This window comes from Crotalus tigris, unplaced genomic scaffold (assembly GCF_016545835.1).
Source record: "Crotalus tigris isolate CLP2741 ecotype Arizona unplaced genomic scaffold, ASM1654583v1 scf7180000018371.15429387391:27106975, whole genome shotgun sequence".
In the NCBI taxonomy this organism is placed as follows: domain Eukaryota; kingdom Metazoa; phylum Chordata; class Lepidosauria; order Squamata; family Viperidae; genus Crotalus; species Crotalus tigris.
The window spans coordinates 26,864,516-26,877,928 of NW_024096970.1; the positions used below are offsets into that span (position 1 = coordinate 26,864,516).

The following is a 13,413-nucleotide window of genomic DNA, read 5'->3' on the forward strand; positions in this document are numbered from 1 at the left end:
ATGCTACTATAGCAGATTTGAGAAAATACTGGAAAATACAGGGTGGAGAAGAGGAAAAGAAAGGACAAGGTGTACTGTGCAAATAAAATTTATGTGACTTTTAATGCATTCTGTAATATTTAAGATTAATAATTGAGAAGGGCTGTCAAGAAATAGATGGATCTATTGTCTGACAAAATATTACAGCTTCTTGTCTATGGAAATTCTCAGTCATCCAGATCATAGTTGTTTCCAAAGATGCTTTTTCAAGAGGCAACTGGATTTTCTTGTTTTTCTTTGAAGACGTTTCGCTTCTCATCCAAGAAGCTTCTTCAGCTCAGAGAAAGAAAAAACAAAAAAAGAAAAACAAGAAAGTCCAGTTGCATCTTTGGGATTACACCTTCTTTTTTTTTAATTAAAAAGTTTTACAAAAATTACAAAATATAACCCAAAACCCACCCACCCTACCCCCCTCCCCTCCCCCTCCCCCCACTTCCAAGAGCTGAATACAGGGTAACAAATATAATAATCATAATCTAACTAACATTAACCAACTATATAGATAAACAAATATAATGCGCTTTAACTCCCCTTTAACACAGAATAAACAATTTGCATATAAACTTAATCATTTGAACAAATTAAAATCCTAATTCATAAACAATACAATATAATAAAAATTTCACTATAATAAACGATTAATAATAATAATAACAGTAATAATATTCTAAAATTTATTCATAAAGTAGATGGAAGTTTCTAGTCCCATATTTATTCTGAATATAATCTATCCATCTTCTCCAAACCGAAATGTATCTTTCTTGTGAATAATCCTTCAAATAAGCAGAAATCTTAGCCATTTCTGCTAAATTTGATACTTTAAGCGTCTATTCTTCTATAGTCGGCAAACAATCCTTTTCCCAATATTGCCCTACCAACAGCCTTGCTGCTATTATTAAATTCAACATCAAATTAGTTTCCTTAACATCAAAATCTACAATAATACCCAACAAAAATAATTGAGGAGTAAACTTTATCTTTCTTTTAAAAATATTTTGAATGTTCCACCAAATTTTAATCCAAAAAGCTTTTATATTTCTACAAGTTATAGATGCATGCAAAGACAAGAAAGGATTTTCTAAATCTTCCAATCATGCTAAATTATCTAAAGTTTTTTTTTTGATTTGAAGGAGGACTTGGAACTCAGAGATATTTGGAGAGAAAGGAATATGGAAGACAGAGACTACAGTTTTTTCTCAGACAGGCATCAATCATTTTCTAGAATTGATTTTTTAAATTACCACTAATCTTTTTTCTAGGGTTAAGAATGCTAAGATTTTTCCTAGGACATTGTTGGATCACAGTCCTGTATGGTTGGAGTTACGTGCTGAAGAGGGGAATAGAAGACCTTGGAGGTTGAATGAGAACTTATTTAGATATGAGGGGATTTCGCAGAAATGTAGAGAATATTTGAAGGAATTTTTTGTTTTAATATGTATAAGGGTACTTCAATGGCTACGGTCTGGGATGCTAGTAAACCGTACATGAGGGGGGTCTTGATCCATTTGAATAATGCATATAGGTGCAAACAGGCGAAAAAACGTGAAGAGTTGGAAGAAGAGATTAAAGTGAAAGAGAAGGCTTTTATTTTGAATCCATTGGATAATAGGTTAAAGGTTTCTATAAATATGCTTAAGGAGCAATTTAATATGTTAATGGCAGATCAGACTGCACTTAATTTAAGTTATATGAAACATAATACATTTTGCAATGCAAGTAAGCCTGGTAGGTGGCTGGCTTACCAATTATGGAAGAAACAGAAGTCAAGGGTTATAGAGAAAATAGATTATAAAGGTAAAGAAGTTTATCAACACAATTTGATTAAAAGGAGTTTTTTAGATTTTTATACAAAGTTATATGCTAGTGAAAATATACAAGTTTTAGACATAGATAAATACTTACAAACAGCAAACTTTCCTATACTTTCAAATGACCAACGAGCTGAGATGAATGGCTTAATTACTTCTGAGGAAATTATTTTAGCAATCAAACAATTGAAGGTTGGTAAAGCTCCTGGTACAGATGGACTAACAGCAATTTATTATAAAATGTTATCTGAAGAAATGATAGAACCATTAAAGGAACTTTTTAATAGTATTTTGTCGGGAGCAGCAGTACTTCCATCTTGGAGAAGGGCTTTTATATTGTTGATTCCAAAGGAGGATCAAGAATTATAGACCTATATCTCTTTTGAATACAGATTATAAGATTTTTTTCGAAGATATTGGCAAATAGATTAATGCTTGTTTTGAAACAAGTGATTCATAGTGATCAATCTGGATTTATAACTGGAAGATATATGAAATAAATCAAATTGTTAATTTAATTGATATTTGGATAAGAATAATCAAATCTCTGCAGCTTTGATAGTCTTAGATGCTGAAAAAGCCTTTGATCAGTTAAATTGGCAATTTTTATTGAGAGTTGTAGAGAAAATGAACTTTGGGGATAAATTTTTATATGCTCTTAAGGCTATATATCAACAGCAATCGGCTCAAATTATAGTCAATGGGGGATTAACAGAGGTATTTAAAATTGAAAAGGGTATAAGACAGAGGTGTCCATTATCCCCATTGTTATTTGTTTTAACAATGGAAATTTTATTAATTAAAATTAACTATAATAAAGGGAATAAAAATAAACAAAAATGATTATAGTTTGAGAGCTTTTGCTGATGATCTGGTTGTAGCCTTATCTCAACCGACTCAGTCGGTTATGGATTTAGTAGAAATTATAACTCAATATGGGAAAGTTTCTGGTTTTAAGGTAAATAATAAGACTAAAATAATAACGAAAAATATGACTATGATGGAAAAGGAAATGCTAACTAAGTTAACAGGTTTTGAAATAGTGAAAAAAGTTAAATATTTGGGAGTATATATTACAGCTTCTAATGTAAAATTGTATAAGAATAATTATGAGACATTATGGGCAAAAGTGCAAAAGGACTTAAATGATTGGAAAAAGTTACAATTATCTTTGCTGGGGAGAATTTCAGTGATTAAAATGAATGTTCTACCAAAATTTCTTTTTTTGTTTCAAATGATACCTATTTTTTTAAAAGATGCTAATTTAGATGAATGGCAGAAGGGTATTAACAAATTTATTTGGGCAGGGAAAAAACCAAGAGTTAAGTTTAAGATTATACAAGATGCACGTGAAAGAGGAGAATTTAAGGTGCCTAATCTAAAATTGTATTATGATGTGGTGGCCTTAACATTGGTTAGTGATTGGCTTAATTTAACAAATAAGAATATACTTTTTCTTGAGGAATGGGATTTATTATATGGATGGCATGCATATTTAATTTATAATAAAAAAGTAGATCAGGTTTTTAAATCTCATATTTTGAGAAATGCCTTATTACGTGTCTGGAAGAAGTATTATTATAGGTTAAATTATAAAATTCCAATTTGGGAGATTCCTGGACACGTGATTGAAGGGGTATCTAGGGGTGTGAATCTGGATTGGATTTCTTATAAGGAATTATTCAATCTGGTAGGGAAGGATTGGCAATTAAAATCTTTAGCTGAGTTGAAGCAAGAAAATATTGTTTACTCTTGGTTTCAGTAGAATCAATTGCTAGTTAGGTGGAGTCTAGATCAACTTTAGATGACGTGAATTTGGTAAAACAGATTAAAGATCAAACTCGAGCCCATATAAAGAGAATTTATAATGTTTTAATAGAATTGGATTCTGAAATGGAGTTAGTTAAAGATTGTATGGTAAAATGGGCACAAAATATTCAAGAGCCGATTCTATTGGACACATGGGAGACAATTTGGGTTAGAAATGTAAAATTTACTCAAGCTCAAAATTTGAGAGAAAATTTTTATAAAATGTTTTATAGGTGGCATTTGGACCCCCAAAAGTTGTCCTGTATGTATCCTAATTTGCAGCCCAAATGTTGGAGATGTGGTAGTTTGGACGCAACTTACTTTCATATTTGGTGGACTTCGGATTACAGCTTCTTATATATCATAGTTTTATTTCACATTGAAATGACTTGTTGGATCTACTGAGACTGAACGACCTAATGTATAAGAGAACAAATATGTATCTGAGATAGAAAATACTTCTGGATTTTATGAGGAATATATGTGGTTGGGAAAGTGCTTTCATGTTTTTTTTAAAAAAATATTTAAGAGTATATTTCCATGATGAATATATAGGAATTGTGCTGTCTAAAATGTCTATCTGAAAATTGTAGAAATTATATTTGCAGCTTTATGGAAAGAGATACTTCATTGTTGAGCATCTCAAGTAATGATTGTATTACTTTTGATTTTTCTAGGTTAAAACTAATAATTAATAAAAATATAATATTTAAATACTGTTTATAATTGAGATAAAGTCTCGATACTATCCATTTACAGTTTCCTGAATGTGGCTTCTATGGGATGTATGATAAAATCCTGCTTTTTCGTCATGACCCAACTACTGAAAATATACTCCAGCTGGTGAAGTCAGCTGTTGATATCCAAGAGGGTGATCTGGTTGAAGTTGTCTTATCAGGTAAAATACTTATTTGTATTCTTTTTTCCTAAAAACTTTAAATATATATTCAATGACTACTAACTATGTGAGGGATAAAAGAGGGCAGCTAGGTGGTATTCTGCCCTTTCCTGCAGTGCAAGAACAAGTAAGAATATAAATCCTAAGTTGGAAATATTTATTTGAAATGTACTATAACAAATGCACGGCCATGTTAAAAAGAAAAGAACAATTTAGAAAGAGGTGACTGCATGTAGCAACCAACATTTCTAATAATGGAAAACATTTAGCCAATTTGATTTCAATTCTTTCTATAAGAAAAGATCATTTCTTTTAAAATTAGAATTAGAAGCTAAATATCCAGAAATAACCTTTTCATATAAATGCATATTGCAAAAGGCTCTATATGGGGCTGCTCTTAAAGACCACCTAGAAACTTCGATTGGTTCCAAATGCAGTGGCATGAGCAGCAATGGGTATGCCTCAGTATGCCTATGTCATACCTTCACCTTAGTGGTTGTTGCCTATAAAATTGACATGGCCTAGGCCTAGTTACCTGAGAGACTGCTTATCTCTCATATATCTGCCAGGTCAATTCAATTCATCCCGCAATATTAGTGCATACTGGGTTTCTGATTAAACAAGGTCCTAAAAGTGATCAAGATCCTAAAAGTGCACATTCTGTGTAACAACCCTTGCCCTCGGTTCTCCCAGCATTTAGATGACTTTGATTCTGTGTTATTTAGAAGAGTCGTGAAGACCTGGCTCTTCACCTGGACATTTGACAAGGGGGGGTATGAGACCCCTTGCTTCATTCCATCTGTCTGCCATGCTTGCCATCTTTTATCTTTGGTTGATTTTATTGCAATTTCTTTGAGGGCTGTAAGCTACCCAGAGTCATTGGGAGTTGGGTATGATGCAGCTTTAATAAATTATTAAATTATTATTAGGTGAGTCATATGAAGATTGTAAATTAATGAATATTGATATGATGAGGAAAATTCACCAACAATCATGACTAAAATGCTAAATCTAATAGGGGACCATTGTGGGCTTTATGCTAGGACAGAGAGTTAGCTGAAGAAGGTTGCTTAATTGTTCTTCAACCAAAATGATGTGATAAGTATTGGATGCCAGGGACAATGTCTTGCTGTAGAACCACATGAGAAGTAAAATTCTAATTACCTTTCTCTCACAATTTGCACAAGTCAAGAGTTTAATTAATGCACAATATATGATTGTACTATAGCCAGTCCTTCAATATCTGCTCCATAAGTTTATTTGAGCTTAGTTGAGTTATTTCCAGATAAATCTGTTTATTATTGTATTTTGAGTGTAATTGTTTGCAACGTAATGAAATGTAGTCAAAATCTAGGTAAGCCATTTGCCTATATATTTTCTTCTTTCCCTTAATCATTTTTGAGCATATTGTCTGGTGAAATTTAAGCTATAAATTTAGGAAAGTTGGTTCTATTTGTGTTAATGATATAGAATGTGATGTAAGACATTAAGACATTCAAATAATATGAAAATATGTTATTTTAAAATATCCATATTTTGATGTAGAGGTTATCTTTTCTTTCCCTACCAAACATTCTACTATGTGAAAGATTTTTATATCCTGAATTTGACAGATCCCACAGGGATAAGCATCTTCTTCTTTTCGAAGAGACAAAGAATAGCATGCTCTATATTTAGTAGCACATTTTAGTAAAGCTGGATCAGAACTCATGTGTTTCTTCATACATCTGTTCTTTTTTGTTCAGAAAGGAAAAGTACATTTAAAACGATGGTCTCTAAATCTGAATAGGCATTCAATTTGAGATGATGTCTTCCCTGGCATGTAAAATTACAGGTTTCTTATATAATGTAAAAAAATAGAATGCTGGAGATATTTTCACAAGTTTGTTCCTTCAGGCATTAATAGATTAAAACTTTTTTAAAAAGTTAGATAGATGCCACCTGCCAATGAAATTCACAGCATCACATAATTGAAAGAAATGAAAACTATTATATAATAGTTTTATCTGAAATATTAAATTTTATACCAGCACTGATTCAATATAAAATTACATTTTACAGATTTATCCTTGAAGACACATGAGAATCATTGCATATCAACTTAATGTAATCAGAGAGAAAATGAGATATTTCATACAGGCATTTTTTTTAAAGAAAAGAAACTGGTTAGAAGGAGTTATTGAGGTTTTGCACACAATTCCAACAGGGGCTCTTTTTTTTTAACCCAATGATGGAATATGATTTTTTTTTTTAGTCCTTTTCAGCATCTGAGCACTAGATTGGACCATATGAAATAACATTGCACTAGTAACTGCCTAGAAGTAAGCTTAAAAATCTAAACTGTTCAAACTATATCCCTCTAATGAGCAAATCTAATCTCAGATTAGAAATGGAAAATAGTAATTTGGTAGTTTTTTAGGGTTAGTAAGCATACCATTTACAACCTATGTATAGTCACTGTACAACAAATCATATACAGGATTACTTTTTATAAGCTTTCCTATGATGTTATTCTGTGGTGTCTAACAAATTGGTTATTTTTCTATGCATCTCGTTTTAAAAAAAAACCATTCTTCCATATACTGCCAAGAATGTACAGTAGTAATCGTTCTTATATGGAGGAAATGTAGCATTGATTATTGTATGGAAGAAAAAGTAAGAAATTATCCACCCAAATTCACATTTTGACTCAAATATAAGGGCATGTATCTGCTGACAGTTTTAAAAAGATCATTTTATTAATTCTATCTCTGTATCAGTTTGTGATTCATACTTATGTCAAACTTCTATGAACCAGAGATAGACTGGCAGGTAATTAGATGATATTCTTTTATTTCTTGGTAGAAAATAGTTTGTTGTGCAGAAGTTTTCAAAAAACCATTATACCAAAGTGGAAAGCATATTTATTGTGTAGCACATTAAAAAAAATCAAATTCAATGTGATGTAATCAGTCTTTTTATGATACCTATGTTTATATAGCATGCTTTTTGATGATCAATTTAAATATGGTCTCTTCAAATTATCATATTTTTTCTAATTTCACATGTTGTTCTGAGCCACAGGCTACAAACTATATACAACCTGATAGGCTATAAACTATATTTTGTTGGTTTGTGGTTCATTGTGTCATGTGAAAACAATTGATGTGTCCAGTTGAAAGTTCTTAGTATATTTTGGATTCTGACATAGCAGTTTAACTAGATTTGATAGACTGTGAAGGATAACAAGCTAGGAATCTTACTGCAAGTCTGACAGCCAGTTGTGGCAAACTTCATTTATTCATGATTATTCATCATCAGTTGATATTTCTGAACTTAGCCATAATGGTTGATGGCTGTGATTAACTAGGATGCACATTCCAATGAGGCCAACTGAAATGGATTGTTAGTGTGATATGAGCAAGGAATTAGTACATTATAGATATAGAGGATATTGCCAGCAAGAGAAAAAAGAAAAAATATTTTTGTTGTCAGGGAGTGCTTAGATCTCCAGAAGTATTTCACATGCAAGAATACTTGCAACTTCACATTTTTTATTTTCTTTAAAATGTCCTGTCCCTCTCATATTTTGTGATGATATATTGCTTTCAAAATTTTATAGAGCTCCTGATTTACTTAAGAGCACCTAGACCTTACATCTGTAGGAACAATATGTCTTACCACTTACTTTGGAACAGAACAAAATATTATCAATCAAACAAATCACAGAGAAACAAGGAGAAACAGGGTGGGTGAGTTACATCTGGCAAGTTTGCATTGAAAATGATCTTAATTCAAGGCTGATTTCAGTTCACCTCTTTTCAGACAGGGACTTTGATAGAGGAAAATGGTATAAGAAATATAATGGCTTTCAGTCAATAAAGTAATAAAATTATTTCTCAAATAAGGATTCAGGATATGCTCCCTCTTTAGATAAAATTAGACAGCCCATGATCTGTTGGGTCATCATTTCAGACATATTTCCTTACCTAAAGAATGAAACAGAATTTGATGTCCTGGCTTTCCTAGGACCCCTTCAGGAGCCAGACACAGCTCCTAGGGAAGAATTGCTTCTGCAAGTTCTAACAGCAAGGCAGCAGAAAACAGCAGTCAGATGTAGATAAAGACTTAGGTGAGAAATGTGAATTCCAAGTCAGCAGTCCAAAGACAAGCAGATGATTTACGGGGCAAGCCAGGGTGTAAATAACTGGATATCATGAGTATGGCATGGTATGTAAGCCAGATACTGGAGTTGCTTCTAGCAAGAGAATAATGTTTCAATGAAACTTAGCTCCTTTCTCTGCTGAATATGCACAACTGTTGTCATACTTTGCTAATGAGTGCAGTGTTTTGCTGCTTGTTCCTGAGTTATACACTTTGGAGAGATGCAGAGATCCTAGAAGGAATTGCTTGGGGAGGGGGGATGTAAGTGCCTGGAGCAGCCCATGTTGCAGCTAAATCAGACCATAGTGGGCAAATATGCATTGGGAGTGGGAATGGTTCCTGCTGACTTCCTGCTGGCTTCCCTATTGACTTTGCTTGTGGGAAGCTGACAGGGAATGTTGGAAATGTTCCTCCCTTCTTCACTTCCAGGGAGTGAAGGAATGTACAGATAGTTGATGCAGTACAAACATTGAAGGAATGGCAGAAATTACACAGGTGGGGAAAACTTACTTGTGACCTTCCCTGCCAGATTCCCATTGACTTACTCCCCCAAGCACTAATTTTGCTAGTGGGAAGGTAGAAAGGAGCATCATATTAGTTCCTTCTGGCTTCTGTATCAACTTCTGGGAAGCTGTCAGGAAATGTTGAAAACGAGAATAATCTGACTGCAGTTGACCATGGCAGTGCAGTGGTGGCACTGAACAGCAGTAACACAGTGGCATTGAAGTGGCAACAACTGTCCCAGATTTCATTCCCATGGGAATCATGGGTTCCAGCATTCTGTAAGTTAACATATTTGGATTTCCTTAGTTAAATAATTGTTGTCCTGCACCTTCCATTTTCACCCAATTTAAGGTTACATACAAACATGAAGTCTTTAATAGTATATAGATTCAGTGGCATAATCCTTCCAAACAATTGATTGTGGGGCATATGTTAATTAAACAAATTACTCAGTAACACACTATAGTGGAGTATTGGTAATGTTTTTAAGGTTTATATTTTATCCACATGCTGAAGGTAAAGCAACTAAAAATGTTAAAGGAAAAGTAGTGATTTACTGGAGTTTAGCATTCAAATGAAAGGGAAAAACAATTGCACTGCAATCCTATATATATGTTTCTAATCAAATTCAAAGAGCTTAGTGAGGCTTAATACTAATGAGGATACATTTATAGAATTAGTATTCTGCTGGTGTGAATTACACTGGTATGATTTAAACTAGAGATTTGGGATTCAAGAAGGGTCTTATTTAAATTTATAATTCAGGAATAAAATACTTTTTTTAAAAAAAAGATCCATAGGCTGTGATAAGGAAGCGTCAAAGCACCTGCAACTGCTTCATCTCTTGAAAGAGTAGGATGAGAATAGCTAGAGCAGTGAACTTGTTAGATGAAATTGGCCCTGCACTGTGGCATTGGATGTCTTCCCATTTTCCTTTTTAGTTTTTAAAAATATTCTATCTGCATCTCTTTTCAGGTAGGGATGTGAAGGATAGTATGACAACCTTTGAATTGTGCAGCAAAGAACCTAAATTATCCTGAACTAATGCAATGAGTTGTACCCCAACTGAATACTAAACCCTTTCAAAAACTGTTTAAAAGGTAATTTTCCCATTTTCTTTTCTAGGATACCTGACTTAACTTTGTGTGGTAGTGTAGTTTTGCTGCCTCTGAATGGTGACTTTTCTGGGCATGGCTTAGCTACCTGGTAAGGTTGGGCCCTCTGAGGGAGATCCTTCATCAGTGACAGGGTCAGGCTTGTGCCTTACTGACATTACTATATACAAATGTCCCCATGTTCATGAATGCGCTTCCCTGGAGTGATTTGATGGAAGCTTTTGGGAATCAAAGCAGTCCCCTTACAGCTTTGCACATCCCTTGAAAGCATACATTCAAGTATGACAAACTCCTTTTAAATATTCACCCTGGAATATTGCTGAGAAATTTTAGAACTACATTTTTGTTAAACAAAGCTAGGTTAAATTATCAAATGCATAGTTTGCATTACAAAAATATATAGGGCTAGTTAACATAAAAAAAACCTGATCTTTGTGTGATTCTTAATTGCTCTTAGATTATAAGGAATAATATTTCATAGATACGTTTCCACTGCAATTTCTCTGTGGTACTACATTTTTTTTGTCCTGTGACAATTAAAATTGCATTACAGGTATTTATGGATTATTGGTTTACATAGTTCACTTCTAAATGAATTTGTGTATTCATCATTTGTGCTCAGATTATTTTATCATTTGTGCTCAAATTATTTTAAATGTAACAAAAGCTGATTTATAGATATCATAAGTATTCTTTTGTCTTCATCCTGTTTTAATGCTGGTGTGTATTGCTCATTTGTGAGGAAGAATCACTCTGCATGCCTTCCAATGTACTGTTATTTTTATTTTTTTTGTCTTCACATGCTGCAGCTGAAAAAAAAAGCTATATTCATCTTGAAGTCCTACTTATTACACACCCTACTTAATGAGATAAATTAATAGGAAACATGTTTGATTGATTTAACATTTTTTTGAGTTGTCATTTTTGTTTGGGTTTAGTCTCAAGTCTGTTTACTCATTCTTATTTTATGTCAAGGATATGAGTTGTGATTTATTTATTTATTTATTTATGAGACTTATATACCGCTTTAAGTACAAGCACTCTCTAAGCGGTGTACACCAGTAAGCAATGTATATATATATTTACATTGCCCCCAACAATCTGGGTCCTCATTTTACCTACCTCAGAAGGATGGAAGGCTGAGTCAAACTTGAGCCGGTGAGATTTGAACCACTGACCTGCTGAACACAGTCAGCTAAAGTGGCCTGCAGTACTGCACTCTAACTGCTGCGCCACCTCGGCTCAATTAATAATCCCACAATTAATTTGCAGAGAGCTTTGCTGGACAAACAGTGGTTTTAATAAGATATATGTCAGTTATTTCCCCATCAACTGACTTGGAATATTAGGATGAAGGCTGTATAATAAAATTGTTATAGTAACAGAGGCTGCAGTATTGGGAGTTATTCCTATTTATGTTTACTTGTGAGTAAGCGTACATGGGATTGTGTGCCTATCATGAACAGAACAGTTTAATTTGAATCTCTGGTGCCTTAACACAGTGATGGCGAACCTTTTAGAGACTGAGTGCCCAAAAACCGGCCTCCTGCTCTGCCTGCTCCATCCTTGCCTGCCCCGCCTGCCCACAGGGCCACGCACCGCCTTCATGGCCCACTGCAGCAGATTGCCCAGGCAGCCCTGCAGCGCCATGGCAACCACGCCCTCTGCCCACACCCCGCAGCATTATCTGCATGCTATGGGGCACAAGGGCGGTGTCTTGTCCCTGATGCCCGGCTGCCATGTCCTTGGCTGTACTGCTCCGTGCGGACTCTCCTCCAGGGCGGCTCCTGGTGAGGAGGGGGCTGTGGGGGGAGGGGGGACTGGGGTGACAGCACACATGCCATAGGTTCGCCATCACTGCCTTAACATATTTGGAGTACACAGGTAGTTCTCACTGACCTCAATTGGGGCAGGCAACTCTGTTGCTCAGTAAACAGGTCATAAAGTGAAATGTCATGTACCACACCCAACTCATGTTACTTCCAATCATTAAGTGAATCACTGTGAGTCATTAAGTGTAGCATCACGTGACTGCAGCTTGCAGTTAGTTTCCACATGGACATGGAAATCAGCCGTGAAGATTGCAAATGGTAATTATGCTGTAATGGTTGCAACTGTGAGGATCATTGTAAGTCTCCTTTTTCAGTGCAATTGTGTCTCCAAGTGGTTGTTCAACAAATGATAGGAAAGTGAGGATCACCTGCATACCCTGTATAGTAGATTTGATACATCACGGAAGCACACAAACCAATATCTAAACCAAACCAAAACAAAACAATACTTTAATCAAGGAATTATCAAGGAGAAAACCACACCCCCAACCAATACTGGTAGGGCAACCTACTGCAAATAACAGGGGACAAACCTGATACTCACTAATGAAGTTACCTTAGTGGATAACCAGTTTGCATTTGTTTTCTGAGAAGACATCTAACATATATATTATTTCTGAGCCCTTCAATTTATTCACACTATCTTCCATTTAGTGGTTGACCTAAACATTTTTTATTCCATTAGGCTACCAAGTTTGTGTTGGTAGCCTAATATCAGTCAGGGATAAAATGCTGCTTTTCCCACCTTTTTAGCTATAAAGAATTAATCCTTCCATCTTCATTGGGACATATATTTCTCTATTCTTTCTTAATTTCTGGAACTAAGTAGGAAGACAAGGAGCCATGCCTTTGTTACTGGATTGAGAAAAAGCTTCCCTGTTAAATCGGAGTCCTGGATTTCTTAAACCTTTCTTATCCATTTTCCTTCGCTGCCATATCTTTTAGATTATAAATTTGAGGGAAGTAATAATATTTAAAATATTCTTTAGGAGCATGTTTAGCTAAAATGCTTTTAATAAATAATCTTTAAAAAGATTTCTATAGATGCAGAACTCATGCAAATGATTTGATGACCACTTTGGAAACTCTAAGTAAATTGTTTTGCATGCTCCACTCATTATTACTATCCTCCTAAAACTTTCATATTTCTGTTTAACAAAAGTCTTCAAATGTATACTCCTTTGGCAGAATGACTCAAGTATTCAGTTGTTTAGATGAGCAATAAACAGTGATAAAATATATGTAGCTCTTAAATCACCATCTTT

At 34.3% G+C, this 13,413-nt stretch overlaps 1 protein-coding gene across 5 annotated transcripts in view; it reads left to right on the forward strand.

Annotated features, from left to right (window-relative positions):
* Positions 1 to 13,413, forward strand: part of PRKD1 (protein kinase D1) — a 116,169-nt gene that overhangs the window by 62,740 nt on the left and 40,016 nt on the right. For 3 of the 5 annotated variants that reach the window (XM_039351921.1, XM_039351920.1, XM_039351922.1), the window contains exon 2: positions 4,416 to 4,554. In XM_039351921.1, coding sequence (XP_039207855.1) covers positions 4,416 to 4,554 — 139 coding nt within the window. Of the gene's footprint in view, positions 1 to 4,415; positions 4,555 to 10,176; positions 10,302 to 13,413 lie in introns of those variants that run through there. The other 2 variants (XM_039351923.1, XM_039351924.1) reach the window with 2 other exon arrangements.